The sequence below is a fragment of a genome, unplaced genomic scaffold (assembly GCF_019419815.1).
Source record: "Pyrus x bretschneideri cultivar Hongxiangsu unplaced genomic scaffold, Pyrus_bretschneideri_v1 Contig39, whole genome shotgun sequence".
Classification (NCBI taxonomy): Eukaryota; Viridiplantae; Streptophyta; class Magnoliopsida; order Rosales; family Rosaceae; genus Pyrus; species Pyrus x bretschneideri.
This window is the reverse complement of record NW_025999712.1, coordinates 434,071-454,897: the sequence shown is the minus strand read 5'-3', so window position 1 is coordinate 454,897 and position 20,827 is coordinate 434,071. Positions and strand designations below refer to the sequence as shown.

The following is a 20,827-nucleotide window of genomic DNA, read 5'->3' as shown; positions in this document are numbered from 1 at the left end:
GAACCAAATCCCCTTTTTGGGTGGACTAATATGTCCTAAAAGATCTTCAGTGTCCAATGTTGACCTAGAAACCTAATTTACATAGGTAATTTCTCAAAATATTAAATTAAATTAAAATTAATATTTGTTCTTCCCTTTCCCGCTTAATCCAGAAATATATAAATAGGTCCTCCCTCACAAGTTTAAGTTCACACTATCACCAGCAAAGCAATGGAGGCCTCCAAACTTACCCTTCTGCTTGGCCTTCTTGCTTCCTCACTTTCTTAGCTTCCTTCTCAGCTGCAGAATTTCACTTCCATGAATTCATCGTACGTATTCATTCATTTTGCATGCATACAGTAGTCTTCGTATTCGCGTTCATGTTCATATTTGTGTATTCGTATTCATAACACCTGTGTTTTGTGCGTGGAAATTTCGAAATAGGTTGAAGCGAGGCCGGTGAGGAGGCTGTGCAGAACCCACAGCACAATCACAGTCAATGGCCAGTTCCCAGGTCCAACTTTGGAAGTCAGAAATGGAGATTCCGTTGCCGTCACAGTTACCAACAGAGCAAGATACAACGTCACCATCCACTGGTATTCATTCATCATAATTTACGATGCTTCTGAATATTCCGCTGCTAATAAACTAAATCGTGGTTTATATACGGTTTAATGTTTGTCTAGTATCCGTGCCGAGTTTATGTACTGCTTATTGTTCTGTATCTTTCAGGCATGGACTGAGGCAGCTGAACAATCCATGGGCAGATGGTCCGGAATACGTCACACAGTGCCCTATCCAACCAGGAGCTACCTACACATACAGGTTCACAATCATAGACCAAGAGGGCACTTTGTGGTGGCATGCTCACAGCAGATGGCTCAGAGCCACTGTCTATGGAGCCCTCATAATCTACCCTAGATTGGGTGTTCCCTACCCCTTCCCAATGCCAAAACGAGAAGTTCCCATTCTTCTTGGGGAATGGTTTGATCGAGACCCCCAAGATGTCATGAGGCTTGCGGCTTTCACAGGAGGAGCACCCAATGTCTCCGATGCATACACCATTAATGGCCAGCCTGGTGATCTTTACAGATGTTCCAGAAAAGGTTTGCTAAATTCCACTTGCTTAAATATGCAAAATTAAACGATGCATAATGCGTTGACATAAAAAAAAAAAAATGGCGATGCAGAAACCATTCGAATTCCAGTCGTATCAGGCGAGTCACTTCTCCTGAGAATCATCAACTCTGCACTCAATCAAGAACTCTTCTTTACCGTTGCCAACCACCAACTGACTGTTGTGGGTGCTGACGCATCTTACACAAAACCTTTCGCAACCAGAGTTATCATGTTAGGCCCTGGCCAAACAACCGATGCTCTGCTTACTGCTGATCAGCGCCCTGCTCGGTACTACATGGCTGCTCGTGCCTATCAGACTGCCCAGAATGCGCCCTTCGACAATACCACCACCACTGCTATCCTTGAGTACAAGAATGCTGCTTCTTCAAATCAAGGTTTAGCACCAGTATTTCCTACATTGCCAGCTTACAATGACACAGCAACTGCTACTGCATACACTGCCCAGGTAAAGAGCCCATCCCAGGTCAGAGTCCCCACGCAGATTGACGAGTACCTGTTTTTCACTGTGGGTTTAGGACTTTATAACTGCACAGTTCCCAACAGCCCTCGATGTCAAGGACCAAACAACACCCGCTTTGCAGCTAGCATGAACAATGTTTCCTTTGTATTACCAAGAACTAACTCCTTAATGCAAGCTGCCTACTATGGTGTACCCGGTGTCTTCACCACAGACTTTCCACCCATTCCTCCTGTGCAATTCAATTATACTGGAAATGTGCCCCGGGGGCTATGGTCACCTCGTCGTGGAACTAAGCTCTACAGGTTGAAGTATGGTGCTAATGTACAAATAGTGCTTCAGGACACAAATATTGTGACTATTGAGGAGCATCCTATGCATCTTCATGGGTACCATTTCTACGTGATTGGATCAGGATTTGGAAACTACAACCCCAGCACAGATCCAGCGAGATTCAACCTCTTTGACCCACCACAGAGAAATACTATCGGAACACCTCCAGGGGGATGGGTAGCTATACGATTTAAGGCTGATAATCCAGGTAACATGCTAATCTCGTATCCTAAGCTTTCGTCTAAACTATATTTGTTCACTATTTTGACATCTTTCTACCTCTTGACCAAATTAGGTGTCTGGCTGATGCACTGTCACTTAGATTCACATCTCTTCCTGGGTTTGGCTATGGCTTTTCTAGTCGAGAACGGAATCGAACCATTACAATCTGTAATTCCCCCTCCACCAGATCTACCCCGATGCTAAATTACCAGCAGAAGATGGCACTCGCAGTTGGATTTCACTATTGAAATTGCAAGATTTGCTGTTATCTTGCATTCTTAGATTTATTATGTATTGGTTAGGTTGAATTTGTCAGTGAGTTCCCACTGTGATTTCTTTTCCCGTATGGAGTCAAGAGTTGGACAATGCTCCAACAATGCAGTAAAGTTGTCATTTTATGATTTGATTCCGAATTCAAGGAAAGGAATATAAGATTTGAAACAGTTCAGATTGCGTATCTTATTCATTCCGGCTTTCAGATGATGAGTTGATAGCTCAAAATATGAAGGAAACACATCATGAGATCAACCTAGCTTCTATGTGGTGAGATGGTGCTAACTTCCCCAGAAGGTGCACCATGCAGTCTGCATAAAACCGTTCTAGAAATAAACTACGGCAACTCTTATGGTGAACAAGCTCCAGGAATGACGAGATATTAGTGTAAATGACGGTACACCTACTTCTCAGGGAGACTAGAACCAAAACAACAATATAAACAAGATTACAATAACTACTAACAACACAGTAAATGATAGTTTATGGATTATCAACATGTGTCAGCATAAAGTTCACTAAAGTTACGTATGTTGGTTCAAACCACTCACCAATCAGGCAAAAAACTTCAGACATCGAGTAACATTGTGTATATTCTGGCAACGACCCGAGCAGAAGCGCACCCCACACCTCACACATGTGTAGGTGGCAGCAGAACCACAAACAGTGCAGAAATGGCAGCGGGAGGTGGAGCTTGGTGGTCCCACTGCTGCCTTCAAATAGGAAGGAACATAAGGAGGCAAGGAGTCGAGATTTGCCTGTTTCCATGAGAAAAATTATATAAGGAAAGACACGGTCCTAAAAGAATACATGCAGAAAAATCCCTGTTACCTCATGTACAAGCTCCAGGAATGTTCTTGGGGCCTTCTTGGCCTCGAGAGCTTTTGCCTGCCGGGTTTTACGCTTGGTGCCCTTAGACTGCTTCTTTGTTATAAACACTGCAGCAGCAGTTCAAATTGTTATTTCTTTTCCTTTATACCATGCCTAAACAAGAATTCTTGAACAGCGAACAACCAGAGCTATTACTCACTACATTGAAAATTTTCCATTAATGAAAGATGTAAATCCATTGGAAAATAAAAAATACGCACGTCGGATGATAATTGCAGAAGGAATTTCCCAAACGTTTAGTTATTACTTTAACCAAATTCGACTGGAACGGAAAAACAATATCCCTCTAAGACTTAGACTACCTAAGCTACAATTGCCTTCGATAGACAACTTACTGAAATAACTTCAAGTGATGAGAGAGAGGGAAAGAGAGGTTGATCAGAATCTCTTCCGTTCTTACATACCGTTTGATGGCCATACTTAAACACCATAGCTAATAACTTAACGAGCATTTCCCAACCAGAAAGGCTTAAAATGCATATATTGACATCACAATGCACTTCGGTTTCAGATGCAAAATCATTCAACAGAATCTAAATCCCACTGTCTAATACAAGGTAATAACTTCTTTACGAAAATAAAAAACCAACAAGAACAGAGTGGTTAAAGAGAAGTTCCATGAAAAATTACAATCATCATCGTCGTTAACTTCTACCGTCTCCAAACCAGCATTATCATTTTCCAAAGCTTCAAGCCGAGCAAGGGCAGCCTAAAACACCAACCAGCATAACCCACCAACTCTAATATACTTATACAAATTCACAGAAAAAAAACAAAACAAAACAAAACAAAAAAAAAAAAAAAAAAGAAAAACACACCAAAACATATAAATACATGTGTGTTTGTATATACCTGCGTGTGGTTGTCACTGCTCTGCAGGGCAGCAGTCATTTTCGAAGCAACCCTTCGAGTTCGACTCGACATTCGGCGCAATGGGTTGGACCCATCGTCGTCCATTGCTGCAGGAAGAAGTTGAAAGGAGTCTCCTTTTCGAAAATTCGACTGATGGAAAATCGATAGCAATGGGCTTCGATCAAGAAAGCATGATTGGAATGAGTAAAACCTTTCTGGGTCGGATTAATCTGGAGCTCACTGTGAGTGGTTCAGCTAAAGTCGTCGACTTTTATGACATTAAGATTTGGGTAGTCGCTGACTTCGCAAAACATACCGAATATACAGAAAGAAAATTGTATCACCGAAGCTGTATCGAGAGAGAGAGAGAGAGAGAGAGAGAGAGAGAGGCGTTACTGCACAACAATGGAGGACATTGCAGAGAGTGGAGGTCCTGGAGGACTGGGGGGTGGAAGAAAGTGAGAGATTTGGGCTTAGGACTCCAATCGAAAGTTGTTTCTGTGTTATGATTTGTAACTGGACCTTGGAATTGGTAAACATATGCCCAATATTAGCAAATCCAGACAATTTGTATAATTATTCACCCAGAGATTTGATCAGCACATTCAGCATCTAAATTTATTATTATTGTTATTTGTTTGACACGTTCAAGGTTGTAGCTTAAGAGGTGCGGTATCTGAGTATACTTTCTCCCATTATCGCTTGAAAAAATACATGATGACTTCCATCATAATGTTCATGGTTTCATTTGGATGTATCTTTAATTGCAGTCAGAATTAGTTATCGATACTCTTAAAAAACTAATGATTCATATTATTGGGATCTGGCGCGAAGAATAAAGTGTCAGTTGTCGACTACCTGATGCACTCCCTTTTTTCTTTATTGGGCGTATTGTGAGATTGTTGTATGACACTAAAACTCAAGGAAAAATTTTATAAGACGACAATAAGGCCAGCAATGCTTTATGACATGAAATGTTAGGTGGTCAAAAAGCAACATATGCAGAAAATTAGTGTAGCGAAGATGAAAATGCTTTGTTGGATGTGTGGGCACATGAGAAGTGATAGGATTAAGGATGAGGATATCTCGGGTAAATTTGGAGTGGCCCCGATTGAAAATAAGATGAGAGAAAATCGGTTAAGGTGGTTTGGACATGTGAACCAAAGACCTACAGTTGATTTAGTTATAAGATACGACTACAAGATAGAGCCTCAGAGGGCAAAATGGGTAAAGAAAGACCTATGAAAACTTGGTAAGAGACTATAAGAAAGATATGGAGTATTGGAGCCAAAAGAAGATTTGATGCAAAACCAAGAGTAGTTGCATTCTAGAATTTAAAAGAAAACTTGATGCAAAACCAAGAGTAGATGATTCAGTTGTAAGAAATATATGGGTAAATAAAACTTCTTCTTGTTGTTGTTGTTTACTCTAATAAACTAATGATACGATCATTAAAGTGTAGTTCTTCCCCTATGTTTTCATAAGAAATGAGTGTCATATATGACTTATCGAGCGCTAAGAAGAGTTTCTTTGTAGGGAAGAGGATTAACTTTGTGGGAGAGTTGCAAATAAGCGCGTATGCTTTGAGTTGAAGTAGAATTACCGTCTGTATGAAATGAGTACATGATATGAAGTATCTATACATGTAATTAACATATGATACATCACAAAGTAAACATTCAAATGAGTACTAATTTTATTCACTCACCTAAACTCAATTCTACCTCAGCTGGTCCCTATTTCTCTTTCAAATGCAATTTTTCAAAGCCTGAACCTAGCTAATAATGAATACACATCTGGTTTATGAAATATCAAACCCTAGTTACCAACACCATGAAATTAACAAATCCTTCACCTTCTGAGTAGGGCTAGGGTTACATGCAAACCTTCCACTTGTACTATCTGACCCTTGCCCTCTCAAAGTCTGCTGTTGTACCACTAACACAGAAGCAGTACAACAAAAATCAAGAGAGGAAATATAGTCCCCAATTATTCCCAACTCACCATTCTCACTCCAACATGATAGCCCAGATAAAAGCACAGGATTGATCCCTTGTTTCCTCCCCACAATCCAAAGGTCATAATTATTTTCATTATCATCATTCATTGATTGAATGGCTGAGATTGTCTCTTCCCCATTCCTCACCACCACCTCTTTATAATTCACCCTCTCATTCCTCTCATTCTTCATCCAAAACCATGTCACAACCCCATCATCCAACTTCTTCTCCATCTCATCATCACCTTCAGAATTGTGTGAAAGAAACCGAATCACAGTCAGTGACACATTGAATTTTCCGGCCATCCTATCTGCATAACACAATGCCTCCCTAGAATCTGCTCCGCCCAAAAATAGCACGGCAAAATGTAGCTCGGTGTTCCTTAATGCCAGTTGGTTGACATGACCCTTGTCAACCAGAACTCCAACTGAGCAAGGTGCATGGGCTAACACATTTGAATTGACAGATCTAACCCCATGCCTCACAATTTCTGTTAATTGTCCTCCAAGAGTATCCAAACCCTCTTTATGAAAAGGCAAAATTATAAGTGTGGCCTTTTTCACAAGAGCTAGGTCACAAATGTCTTGATACATTGTTTTGTTTGGCACTATAGCTGTGAAGGGATGGAGCCTAACACACTCACCTTTGGTTTCTTGGTATTGCTTTAAGACATTGTGGATTGTGTGACAAACTGCATATTTTGAATCTTGCTCTTCCTGCTTTTCATGGTCCATAAGCACAGGACAAGCCCGGCCAACAAGGTCGACGAGATGGAGAGAAAAGATTACGAACGGGGTGCTTAGAGTTGGATTGGAGATTTCAAGAAGGTTTATGAGGGCAGCTATGCTATCTTCATCATATATACATAGGACTATGCGAAGTTCTGCTTCCTCCAGAGGAGTGTGCTGGATGGTTCTCCTTTTATGGACCATGTATGGCCTTGTTGGGTCATAGAGGATGCTGATCAAGGGCGTGGCTATTGCAGTCATTGTAGTGATGGATATCACCATCATTGTAAACCCTGGAATCGCCATTATCTGTGCATGTATACACACAGAACAGCGAGCAAGTGAGTTCGGATGAGTAGGATTATGTTTCATTTATGATTTTCTAGGAAAAGTAAAAATGATAAACCCTAAGTTCAAAAGTAATGTAGTTTGGATATAAGCTCAATTCGGTGTAGATAAATAGTTAAGGCTCTTCATATATAAGTTCATCAAAACTCGATCATAGTTGAAAAACACCAAACTGATGTGTAAGATGTTGCTTTCTCTAGTTTGATTCTTTTGTGCTTCTCACTAACATTATAGTACTATTTAGGTGTAAAATGTCTTGGCAACAAATATAATTAAGAACTTTTTTTATGCAAGTAGTGGAAGATTTCAGTCATATTTTTTTATCATCTAATCTAGCAGTTAATTTGTTGATTAACAATGTCATGTAATCCAAGAAGTACAAATTAACTGCCAATTTACCCGATCTTATGCTTTCTGTAAGTCCATTTAACATTTCTTTCATGTGTATGCCAATAACGTACGTTTACCTTTTTGTCCATCCAGTGGAGTAAAACCACTATCTCCACTTGACCTTTTAGGATCATCATGAAGCTGAGCGTAACACCATCTCTGAGTGGCAACTCAAAGAAGGCAGAAGTGATTAGTGTTCCAAGCAACTTGGCCACATAGGCAGTCGCAATGATGGCAAACAAGGGACTCAAGCTTGACCAACCAACAGAGCTCATGGCATTCACATTCACAGAAAGCCCAACCATTGCAAAAGAAAATGGCATCAAAACATCCACTATAACCATCTCACTCCTCTCTACAATTGTTGATCCAAGCGGAGGGCCATCCGGGATCGCGAAACCCAACCAGAACGCACCGTTTACAATCGTGATCCCAGAGATGTCACCCAAACATCCCATCACTAAAACCCCCAACAAAATCGACACCACATATGCTTGGTCCACTGGTTGCCCCTCTGGGGTGGTCTCAGCAACTCTCAACAAACTCCTTCTAATCACAAACACAATGAAGGCCACAAAAACAACCACAGAAATCAAGTACCATAACACAGCCAGGTGGTTGCCCTCACCTTGCTTAGCTGCCTCAAATAAAACTATTATACACCCTCCAATCGCATCGCTGATCACCGATATCGACAATGCCAGACGTCCGATCTCAGAGCTCAGAAGGTTGAGCTCTTTGAGGATGGCGTGGATGACAGGAAACAACGGTAGGGCCAAGCCGGAGGAAATGAATCCAAGTGAAGAAATTCTAGCTAGTTCTTTGTCCATGGACTTGCGCAAACTGAATGCAACAATTGATATAACTATGAAAGGGAGGAGCACTCCAGCAAATGCCATGTACAATTGTTTCTTATTTGTCCTTTTCACTAGTGAAAGGTCCATTTTCACTCCGGACAAGAAAAAATAATAAGTGAATCCAATTAATCCAATATTTCTCACTATGAATTTTGAATTTTTTGGAAACATAACTGAAGTAAATTTCTCGCTGCGGCCTAAAATTGACGGTCCAATGAATATACCACCCTAAACAAAGTAATCAAGTTAATTGTAATACCAAAATGATGAATTTCATACAACCTAGTAAAGAATTTATGAACTTTATAATGATGTAAATATATATAGGGTAATGTTAAGGAAACTAAATTTTGTAACTTAAGTGTTAATAAACGTGCTCATTTCCTATTGGTGACATATCATTTAGTTTGGAAATTTTGTTTACAAATTTTAATCTCCCTAGCATTACTCGTAAAATATATATACTTAAGGAGACCAAATTTTTAAACCAAAATTTGTAAACAAAATGATGTGAATGTTAATGATTGGATTATTACTTAAGTGTTGATTAACATACTTATTTTCTATTGATGATACATCATTTGATTTGCGAATTTGGTTTAAAATTTTAGTATCCCTAACATTATCCATATATTATATATACACACATATGCATAAAGGTTAAATGACTCTCTTGGCATTGGAACCAACCAAAGCTCGAATGGTAAGAGAGTGCGTGTATGAACATTTTTTTATATGCATATATATAATATATATTAACAAATTAATATGTAAGAACTCTTAGGGAGAAGAGGAACGTACAATGACTTCTGAGACCATTCTGGGTTGTTTGAGAGGCTTGAGAAGAACACGGAGGATACGTGTGAGGACGATGATCAAAGCGAACTCTAACAACAAAAGAGTGAATGAACTTTTCAATGGATTTTCACCGTAAAGTAAGCTGTAGAAGCCTGCCTGTCGAGTCTTTCCACATGAAATTATGATTGAAGGATAAACATTGTTGAAATCTATGGACACATTGCCGGCCTGAGCTTTCACGGACGCCTGAAATCTGTTTGAACCTCCATCCCAAGGAGTTGGGGGAAGGTAAAGTGGGAATTTTCTAACCATGCAAAGAAGTAACTGGAAACCCTAACCATGCAAATGTTGAGAGAGAGAGAGAGAGAGAGAGAGAGAGAGAGAGAGAGAGAAGGCTAAGAGGGGCAAGGACATGCGTTAATAAGGGATAAGAAGTTTTGACCATTTTTCAGATTTTCTTAGTTTGTGAGGTTGCCAACAAAAACAAATAGTTTGTGAGGATGTTGTTGATATTTCTTACCCATCACCCAAATATTTTGTATCGCCCCTATATCTCTTTTTCTTTTTCCCTTTTTTTATCGACATCACCCCTATATTTCTTTACGTGTTCCAATGTTACCTGTACTATTTTCTTTAAAAATTGATGTAAAAATGTTTCAATGACAAAATCATTTTTATGATTTTCTAGCATTAAAAAAAAATCGTGAGAGCCAATTAAGTTAATTTAAAAAGAATCCTATTTTTTAAATTATTGAAGAAAAAACTAACATTAAATCATGAAAGTAAGATCTTCATCAATGACAAAATTATAAGCTTAGCTAACATTAGCTAGGAGAGAAGCCAATCCCAATATTATAATCTATGATAAAAAAAAATTATTGGACGTGTGAAAATAAAATTCATTTTGGATTTCAATTATTTATTTATTTATTTACTTCAAACGTAAAATTTGAGTGAACAGAAAGGGTTCGAGCCCGAATGCAGTAAAATTAACATGAATGAAGGGTTCAAACTCAAGAAGTATTTCTTCACTCTCGTCCATTCAAGAAGCTAATGTTGCTGTTGATCATGGACTTGCTGCTGTGCAAGGAGATATATACTTTAATTTTTTAACGGCGACTTATTTTTTATTATTATTGTTTTTTCAATAAAATGAGTACATGATATGAAGCATCTCTACATGTAACAACATATAATACATCACTAAGTATATATTCAAATGAGTACTCATTTTATTCACTCACCTAAACTCTATTAATTCTACCTCAGCTGGTTTCAATTCCCTAATTCTCTTTCAAAGGCCATTTTTCGAAGCCTTAACCTAACTAGCAATACATACTCATCTAGTTTATGAAATATCAAACCCTAGTTAATTAGCAACACCACGAAGTTAACAAATCCTTCATCTTCTGAGTAGGGCTAGGGCTACATGCAAACCTTCCACTTGTACTATCTGACCCTTGCCCCCTCAAAATCTGCTGTTGTACCACTAACACAGAAGCAGTACAACAAAAATCAAGAGAGAGGAAGACCTGGTTTGGTACTGAGGTGATTCTGAAAAAAGCTGTTATCAAAAAAAGCTGGGAGCTGTTTTTGTGTTTGGTAAACACTCAGCTTCAGCTTTTTTTCACAGTTTTGGATGAAAAAAAGCCAAAAACAAGAAGCTGCAAAACCTAGCTTTGAAAAACCAGCTTTTTTCACATCTGTTTTACATAAAAGTTTACCAAACACTCTAATACTGCTTTTTTTTCTTTTCAAAAGCACTTTTACAAAAAAGTTTACCAAACACTCTGCTGCTGTATTTCACAGCTGCTTATTCTCACAGCACAGCAGAAGCAGCTTTTTTTTAAAGCACAGCAATACCAAACCAGCCCGAAATATAGTCCCCAATTATTCCCAACTCATCATTCTCACTCCAAAATGATAGCCCAGATATCAGCACAGGGTTGATCCCTCGTTTTCTCCCCACAATCCAAAGGTCATAATTATTTTCATTATCATCATTCATTGATTGAATGGCTGAGATTGTCTCATCCCCATTCCTCACCACCACCTCTCTATAAACCACCCTCTCATTCCTCTCATTCTTCACCCAAAACCATGTCACAACCCCGTCATCCAACTTCTTCTCCATCTCATCATCACCAGCAGAATTGTGCAAAAGAAACCGAATCACAGTCAGCAACACGTTGAATTTTCCGGCCATCCTATCTGCATAACTCAATGCCTCCCTAGAATCTGCTTCGCCCAAAAATAGCAAGACAAAATGTAGCTCAGTGTTCCTTATTGCCAGTTGGTTATGTATAACATGACCCTTGTCAACCAGAACTCCAATTGAGCAAGGTGCATGGGCTAACACATTTGAATTGACAGATCTAACCACATTCCTCACAATTTCTGTTAATTGTCCTCCAAGGGTATCCGAAAACTCCTTGTAAAAAGGCAAAATTACCAGTGTTGCCTTTTTCACAAGAGCTAGGTCACAAATGTCTTGGTAATAGATCTGTATGGTACTATAGCTGTGAAGGGATGGAGACTAACACACTCACCTTTGGTTTCTTGGTATTGTTTTAAGACATTGTGGATTGTGTGACAAACTGTGCTCTTCCTGCTTTTCATGGTCTTGGTAATAGATCTGTATGGTACTATGCTCTTCCTGCTTTTCATGGTCTATAAGCACAGGAGAAGCCCTGCCAACAAGTTCGATGATACATAGGACTAAGCAAAGTTCTGCGTCCGCTGGAGGAGTGTGCTGGATGATTCTCCTTTTATGGATCATGTATGGCCTTGTTGGGTCATAGAGGATGCTGATCAAGGGCGTGGATATTGCAGTCATTGTAGTGACGGTATCACCATCATTGTAAACCCTGGAATCGCCATTATCTGTGCATGTATGGTTGTACAGACACAAAAAAGCTAGCAAGTGAGTTCGGATGATTAGAAATATGTTTCATTTATGATTTTCTAGGAAAGGAAAAAATGCTAAACCCTAAATTCAAAAGTAACGCAGTTTGGATATAAGCACAATTCGGTCTGAGGGCTCTTCACAATTAAGCTCATCTAAACTCGATCATAGTTGAAAAACACAAAACTGATATAAGAAGTTGTTTTCTCTAGTTTGATTCTTTCGTGTTTCTTATTAACAGTAATAGCTTGTCATGGAGTATACTCATTAGGTGTAAATTAAATGTCTTGGCAACAAATCTAAGAACCTTTTTATGCAAGTAGTGGAAGTTTTCAGTCACATCTTTTTGCCATCTAATATAGCTGTTGATGTGTTGACTAACAATGTCATGTGATGCAACAAGGACAAATTAACTGCCATTTCACATGATCTTTATGCTTTTTATAAGACTGCCATTTCACATGATCTTTATGCTTTTTATAAGTCCATTTAACATTTCTTTCATATACATTCCAATGACGTACGTTTACCTTTTTGTCCATCCAATGGAGAAAAACCGCTATCTCCACGTGACCTTTTAGGATCATCATGAAGCTGAGCGTCACACATCTCTGAGTGGCAACTCAAAGAAGGCAGAAGTGATTAGTGTTCCAAGCAACTTAGCTACATATAGGCAGTCGCAGTGATGGCAAACAAGGGACTCAAGCTTGACCAACAAACATAGCTCATGGAATTCACATCCACATAAAGCCCAGCCATTGCGAAAGCAAATGGCATCAAAACATCCACTATAACCAATTCACTCCTCTCCACAATTGTTGATCCAAGCAGGAGGGCCATCCGGGATCGCCAAACCCAACCAGAACGCACCGTTTGCGATCGCCATCCCGGAGATGTCAGCCAAACATCCCATCACTAAAACCCCCAACGAAATCGCCAACACGTAGGTTTGGTCCCCTGGCTGCCCCTCTGGGGTGGTCCCAGCAACTCTCAACAAACTCCTTCAAATCACAAATACAATGAAGGCCAGAAAAACAACCAAAGAAATCAAGTACCATATCACAGCCAGATGGTTGCCCTCACCTTGCTTAGCTGCCTCAAATAAAATTATTATACACTCCAATCGCATCGCTGATCACCAATATCGACAATGCCAGCCGTCCAATCTCCGAGCTCAGAAGGTTAAGCTCTTTGAGGATGGAGTGGATGACCGGAAACAACGGTAGGGCCAAGCGGAGCAAATGAATCCAAGTGAAGAAATTCTAGCTAGTTCTTTGTCCATGGACTTGCGCAAACTGAATGCAACAATTGATATAAGTATTAAAGGGATGAGCATTCCCGCAAATGCTATGCACAATTGTTTCTTATTTGCTTTTTTCACTAGGGAAACGTCCATTTTCACTCCTGATAAGAAAAAAAAAAAAACTGAATCAATTAATCCAATATTTTTCACAATGAATTGTGAGTTTTTTGGGAATATAACTGAGGTAAATTTCTCGCTGCGGCCTAAAATTGACGGTCCAATGAATATACCTCCCTAAACAAAGTTAATCAAGTCAATTGGAATACCAAAATGATGAATATCGTACAACCTAGTCAAGAATATATGAACTTTATAATGAAAAATATACATATATATTATATATACACACACGTATATATAACGACGCTGGGCATTGGAACCAAAAATCGATTGCTTAGAGAGTGCGTGCATGAACGTTTTCTATATGCATATATATAATATAATATATATATATATATATGTGTGTGTGTGTGTGTGTGTGTTAACAAATTAATATGCAAGATCTTTTAGGAAGAAGAGGAACGTACAATGACTTCTGAGACAATTCTGGGTTGTTTGAGAGGCTTTAGAAGAACACGGATTATACGTGTGAGGACGATAATCAATGCGAACTCTAACAACAGAAGTGTGAATGAACTTTTCAACGGATTTTCACCGTAAAGTAAGCTGAGGGAGCCTGCCTCTCGAGCCTTTCCACATGAAATTATAGTTGAAGGGTAGACATTGTTGAGATCTATGGTCACATTGCCGGCCTGAGCTTTCACGGACGCCTGAAATCTGTTCGAACTTCCATCCCAAGGGGTTGGGGCATGGGAAAGTGGGAATTTCCTAACCATGCAATGAAGTAACTGGAAACCCTAACCATGCAAATGTTGAGAGAGAGAGAGAGAGAGAGAGAGAGAAGGGGGCGTTTATAAGGGATCAACAAAAAAAAATAGTTTGTGAGGATATTGTTGATATTTCTTACCCATCACCCAAATATTTTGTATCGCCCCTGGTATCTCTTTTTCTTTTTCTTTTTTTTTTTGTCGAAATCACCCCTATATTTCTTTACTGTTTCAATGTTACCTGTACTATTTTATTTAAAAATTGATGTAAAAACGTTTCAGTGACAAAATCATTTTTATGATTTTTCTAGCATTAAAAAATCGTGAGAGCTAATTAAGTTAATTTAAAAAGAAACCTAGTTTTTTTTTTAAATACTAAAGAAAAACCTAACATTAAGTCATGGACATAGGATCTTCATTAATGACAAGATTATAAGCTTTTTAGCTAACATTAGCTAGGAGAGAAGCCAATCCCAATATTATTGGATCTAAGAACAAAAAAATTACGGGACGCGTGAAAATAGGATTCTTTTTGGATTTCAATTATTTATTTATTTATTTCAATTGCTAATTTAACCAAAACTACATTGAGTGAACAGAGAGAGTTTGAGTCCGGATGCAGTAAAATTAAAATGAAAGAAAAGTTCAAACTCGAGTATAGTGAAATTTATTCGAATTTCTTGACCATTGATGCAATCAACCACATACTTCTGCAATGGACCACATATTTTAAGCTAATTCAAGGCCCAACCCATAAAAAGCTAGAACCTGTATAGCTGCAATCGCACACAACCTATAAGTTATTAAGTTTCCCCAGCTAACTTTGTCTCAGAGAATTAATACATACATTGCACTGTTTTATCTTTTATGTTACTACGCTGAATCCTGCATGTGAAGACTCAAAAACCGAAGAGGAATTATTAATACATGGTAGGTGTATGAGCGCATTGTCAGGGTACAAATTAAAGAAAAATATTCAGAACCTCATGATCTTGAAACTTCAGCCCATCAATCGAATTACCATTAATATATGTTCCAGTGCTCTGCTCTCAAAATTGGACCAGTACCTTAAACCTCAAGAAGTATTTCTTCACTGTCCATTCAAGAAGCTAATATTGCTGTTGATCATGGAATTACTGAGCAGCAAGGAGATATATACTCTAATTTTTGAACGGCGACTTGTTGGTGATCATAACTAATTTTGGATCTAACCTTTGATAAGAGTTATAAAAGCAAATACTGTACTATCGCTCTTCTAGTTGATGCTGCTGCTGTGGAGATTTTTATTTTTCTGGTTGGAGTGCGTCATCCTCTCATTCTCTTCTTCCTCATATCTCAAGGGTATATAATGTTTTTCTTTTTGATATGTTACCATTCGAGTTCGAATTCTCGTATATTTCAAGGATTATATTTTCTTCATACAGATATATTTAGGCCGATTGAATAAACTAAGCCCTAGATAGTTTGAGGGTTTCACCAATTAACCATGTAAAGCCAAAGGTACACTTGGATATTTTAACCATCTAACTCTTGCAAGGGCGAGAGGGGAAAAGGTAAACAGGCCAGGCTGTGGCACAAAGCTGGTGGTGGGGGTCCTGTTGAAGCACATTCCTCGATCACATATTATCTTCTCCGAAGATGAAGATCTCTCGTCGTCATCATTTGTTTAAGCAAGAACAATTGGATATCAAAATATTGCTGGTAAATTGGTTCCTTTGTCCCCAAATAGCAGGACATACTTTGTACCCTAAAGTTATATCAAGTTTCTCAGCACCCGAAATGCAATCCATCCCGGCCGTACACGTGGCTATTAATGGCCAACCAGATGATTCATATTGCACATAGAACAGGAGATACACAGAGAACATATATATCAAATAAATATGAATTACGTATGAAAGAAGTCAAGTTCACCATCATCATCTCGTTTGCAATAGCAATAGCAACACCAACGAATTGCTAATTTTATCTCTTTTATTAGGTTAAGGGACGAGATTGTGACTTTGGAGAAAATTTGTGTTTATCTGAAACACTTGTCACATGGTGTGAAATGTTTTTTTTAAATATAAATAAACAACAAAATTAATATGTTTCACTTTTTAATTTTTTAAAGAATTTAAATGAACAACACGAGTGTACACAAAAAAAAAAAAAAAAAAATTCCAGACGCTAAAGGGAAGTAGTCAACATTGACCGTTACTATTCATACTAACCTCTCCACTATTGAAAAAGCTGCCCTGCCAAAAGACTCAGTCAAACCATGAAACCCTAGTTCTCATCACAACTCACGAGGCGTCGAGGCTTCTTGCAGTCAGCACAACTCACCAGTTACTGGTTCCATATCTCAAAAACGTTATCATTATTCTAGAGAAGACTAAGGTTTGGATCGAATCTGCTAGAGAAACATAGATCATGAGACAAAAATTAGGTGGAATTTGAGAACATCCAAGTTAGACAAATTAATCCCCAGATTTCAAAGAAATATTGAAAGTTAAGACAGTTCAAGAAGTAATTACTGACATCTAGCATCGACTGTAGAAAATAATATCTAAAAGAATATTCTGGAGCAATAACAGAAGAAAGTGAAATAATTATCAATATAAGAAAGAAAGTGAGAGCGGGAAGATGGAGAAAAGAAACAACAAATCATGGTAACTATGAATATGCTTAATCAGGAAACAAATCTCTGGGTTTTACCCTTTAAAAAATGCATTCATATATATTACTATAAGTAGTAATATATATAGTTCTTTCTCAGATGGGTAAAATCCCAAAATCCCTTAATGTTTAAGATCAAAGGATGAAAGCTAGCTAGTGTAAACCTTCAATGGAAAAGAGCTTCAGAACAGCTAGCTAGCTGAAGATCCTAGCTAGATTTAACTGAGAAGGACCATACAAATTAAATTTAAGCTATTGTTGTATGATTAATAAACACCAAAATTAAGGGAAAGATATACGCACTCTGCAGAGGTATGTCAGAAGCAGCCATGAGAGTGAGAGAGAGAGAGAGAGAGATTAGTATGAAGAAGCCATGAAACTCAGGATGGATAGCGCATGATGAACAAAGAAACGCCTACCTAGTAACTAGACCCTTTGTTCATATGGCGCTATCCCTCCTGAGCTTTACAGATTCTCCCTTACTTTAATAATTCTACTATCAAAAAGCCTCTGCACATTTCAAGAAACCTAAATAAGCAAGGCTATAGTGAAATGAAAAGGCCAAAGCCCTTCAACATCTGAATAAGAGATGGAGAGGGAGAGCTCATCAGTTGGTGGGTGGGTTAGACAAGTGAGGAAAAGGGGTGTATTTATAAGAGGAGCTAGAGATTGTAACATGAAAGACTGTTTTTTTTGGGTGAACACATGAAAGAGTTTAGACCGAGTGAAATGAGTGAGTTCGTATGGAAGGACGGTTAATTTATTTTACTATATAATTATGATTTGTATTTTGTTTATAATTTTGTTGGTTTGAAGATGATAGTGCTTTATTCGCTGTTCCTTTATATGCTGCCGACTACGATACGCATCCTCAATGCTGGGATGTTATACGGTTCTGGTACAATACATACGAATTAACCTTTGTTTAGCAACTTTGCCCCAAATAAACTTCAATTCTCTTTTGGTGACGGTGGTGGTTTTGGGCATGTGCAGTAGGTGCCCTTGCACATGATCCCAAATCCTAAAAGACTCCTAAAGATGAAATCTATCTTTGGAAATCTAGTAGATTTCGCATGTGAATAAGAGAAATATGGTCTTCATATGCATAAGAGGTATATCACTTTTATGTTTTTAGCTTGGTTTTGCCGGCTTTGTTATAAATTGTGTTTTTATTTATTTCTTTCAAAATTTTGTTGATTTCAACTATAACTCACAAGTAATAATACTTCATTTAGATCCCTTATTAATACAACTACAGACATATCAATTACCTTTGTTGCAGGAGTTTTTATGCAATGGCCCATTTATTATCTTTTGCACATGACCCCTAAAATCTCAAAACCGATACGATCTCAGCTGACCATTAAATATTGTCTCTAATATAAACGAGTACACAATTTGAAAATAACGTAGCCGATTGAGTTGCATCTCTCATGTGGATACGTCTCATTACTATTAGTGAGATGATGTACAGATAATTAGTTGAAAAGGTACAAATAGTTTTATTCTTTTAAATCAAGTTTTTACAAATTAAAGATAACATCATATTACATGCACTTCTCAAGTCCTAAAATCAATTTCTTACCTCCCCCAAGGCTTCGATTGTCAGGATTCTTCTAAGTATATATTTTAGAGTACTTAGTCTTAAATTATAACTCAACATACTTAGTCCTAAATTATAACTCAAAGTCTAGTTCCTAGTTAAGTTATTATTTTGTTTAGTTTGAGAAGAATGAATTATTAATTACAAGGTTTAGCTCTAAATAAGAAAATAAAATTAGCAACAAACTTGTAGCACTAATGATTAAAAGGATCTTTATGTGAAGGTCTCAAATTTAATTTTCACCGTCCCATATTTCTTGTATCAAAAAAAAGGAAAAATGAAATTATTGAGTCATTGATTGATTAGTTGATAGCTTAAGCATCAATTTATCTTGTGAGTGGGTCAACCACTGTATCAATTGGTCAAACGACTGCACTTCACCATGCCAACGTCACTTGCGAGAAAATTTATACTTTTGGAACCCCCGATTAGTCGTAATCATCACGAGTTCATAATCCCAATTAGCTCTAGTGTCGAAACGCGTTTGCGTGTTTTTAAATTGAATGAAAACACTTTTGATAAAAGTGTTTGTGGAACTAATACTTAATAAAAATACAATTAAATCATAAAAAAGTACTTAAAATGTTTTCTGTAAGAAACACATAACTCGTGTTTCTTCCAGGAAACACTTTAAATGCTTATAAAACTCAAAAATAATTTCACCAAAAACGATTCTAATCATTTTAAAAACACTTCCAAACGAAATATTCATCAGCAACATAAAAGCATTCTCTCTTGTATTGCAGTATCCCACTAAGAGCTACCGAATTGAATGACTAAAAAGACCAGTTTTCAAAATTCAGCAATTACCTCAAGTTTAAGTGCTTCAACACTTTTGACATTTTTTTTTCTTCTGCTTTTTAATTGCGATCATCGATATGATTATCTGAAGGGACTTTTTTCACTCTGATTATCATCAAAAGGAGATATTAAAAATGCAACATAGACATATAACAGTAATAATGACGATTATTTATTTCAATTGAGATGTCAAGCATACATGAAAAAAAAAGGCTAAGTTGACATGGACAAAGAAGTGTCAAAGTTGACCCTGCCTTCAAATATAGTTTTTGTTATTTCCAAAGGCATTCTACTTGTCTTACCTTAAATACTAGCACATTTATGTATTATTTTATTATTTTTTAACCAACAACAATCCAACTTTTATTATTTTTGTTTAAAAAAAAACATAAATGAAGCAATAAGTTTTGGCATATCGGGTAAAAGGAAAATATTGACAATTTATCATCAAATTTAAATTTAATGCTTTGGATTTGACGTCTCTTTTGAATATGCTCTAAGGTTCTGCTTTACTCCTTTTCGTCGTTTCTTATTTCTCATAGAGGCAAATATAACATAAAGTTTTTTAGTACTAGGAAGAGAAAAAAAATTACTATATGTGGTGGAGGATGTCCCCTTGAAAGGTATATATGTGGAATGTAGCATATAAAACTTGTGAAATAGTACTCTCCCAACTTTTTAAAAGAGCTAGGGGATTGGAAGGGGAACTGAGGAACCCTTTGTGGAGGGATTTGTATGCGTAATTTTGTATGTGCGTGGCAGCTGCCTGGGCAACAGCACCACAGAATCAGGGAGATGATCACAAAAGGGATTTCATCATTAGGTGATTAAGTTTGGATAAAAATTTGAGAAATGCTAGACTGGTTAACGATTCCTCAACACACTTAGTAGTCAATTCACAAATTTTAATGTTAATGATATGAATCGTTAATATTATAAACCATTATGTACAAATTATTTGTAATAAATAATTAAGTAAATGAATGATAGTGCTTCATCGTCAAATTGTATAAAAACACATAATCATAATTGATAAAAGTATTATGAACCGTCTATCTATTTACTACAGCTGATTGATTAAACAACTTTAGTTTAAATTGATTTTTTTTTTTTGCAAAGATTATCTTTATTGGTGATTATAATATAAACGATTTCGATCATAACTACTAAATTATGTGGATCGGCCACGAAAGATTTTGAAGTGAAATTCCTCAGCATTCTTGAGAGGCGAGGCATTTCTCTGGAAAAAAAAAATAATGTGATTTTTAGTGTGATGTCACAATATATTCATATTGTAACACTACCATGTTAGAAATTTATAATTATATAGTGTTTCTTTTACTAGTTAACTAATGTTATATTGTTACTAGTATAATAGTATTTAATCAATAAAGAGTGAGCATTAGATATGTATAAATAAATGTTATGAGTCGACCGATTGCCTTCGCTTAATGATGTTAAT

The 20,827-nt window shown here is 37.3% G+C and overlaps 3 protein-coding genes and 1 pseudogene across 3 annotated transcripts; 1 reads left to right on the top strand and 3 right to left on the bottom strand.

Moving 5' to 3' along the window:
* Positions 1 to 195: 195 nt before the first annotated feature.
* LOC103935269 (laccase-3) lies at positions 196 to 2,579 on the top strand. Its single transcript, XM_009345031.3, is given in 6 exon segments — positions 196 to 250; positions 253 to 308; positions 424 to 575; positions 712 to 1,085; positions 1,170 to 2,117; positions 2,205 to 2,579. Coding segments are annotated over 6 exon segments (1,701 nt in total). The 5' UTR covers positions 196 to 210; the 3' UTR covers positions 2,336 to 2,579.
* A 189-nt stretch (positions 2,580 to 2,768) lies between these two features.
* On the bottom strand, positions 2,769 to 4,252 carry LOC103935267 (SWR1 complex subunit 6-like). Its single transcript, XM_009345030.3, has 4 exons — positions 4,148 to 4,252; positions 3,926 to 4,004; positions 3,236 to 3,342; positions 2,769 to 3,162 (listed from the first exon to the last, which is right to left on the bottom strand). The coding sequence occupies exons 1-4, from the start codon at positions 4,250 to 4,252 to the stop codon at positions 2,959 to 2,961; spliced, it is 495 nt and encodes a 164-aa protein (XP_009343305.2). The 3' UTR covers positions 2,769 to 2,958.
* A 1,518-nt stretch (positions 4,253 to 5,770) lies between these two features.
* On the bottom strand, positions 5,771 to 9,654 carry LOC103935286 (cation/H(+) antiporter 24-like). The gene is made up of 3 exons (XM_009345047.3): positions 9,272 to 9,654; positions 7,691 to 8,698; positions 5,771 to 7,184 (listed from the first exon to the last, which is right to left on the bottom strand). Exons 1-3 carry the CDS (start codon positions 9,578 to 9,580, stop codon positions 5,970 to 5,972), a joined length of 2,532 nt encoding a protein of 843 aa, XP_009343322.2. The 5' UTR covers positions 9,581 to 9,654; the 3' UTR covers positions 5,771 to 5,969.
* Positions 9,655 to 10,430: 776 nt separating this feature from the next.
* LOC103935285 lies at positions 10,431 to 17,564 on the bottom strand (annotated as a pseudogene).
* Between the last annotated feature and the right edge of the window lie 3,263 nt (positions 17,565 to 20,827).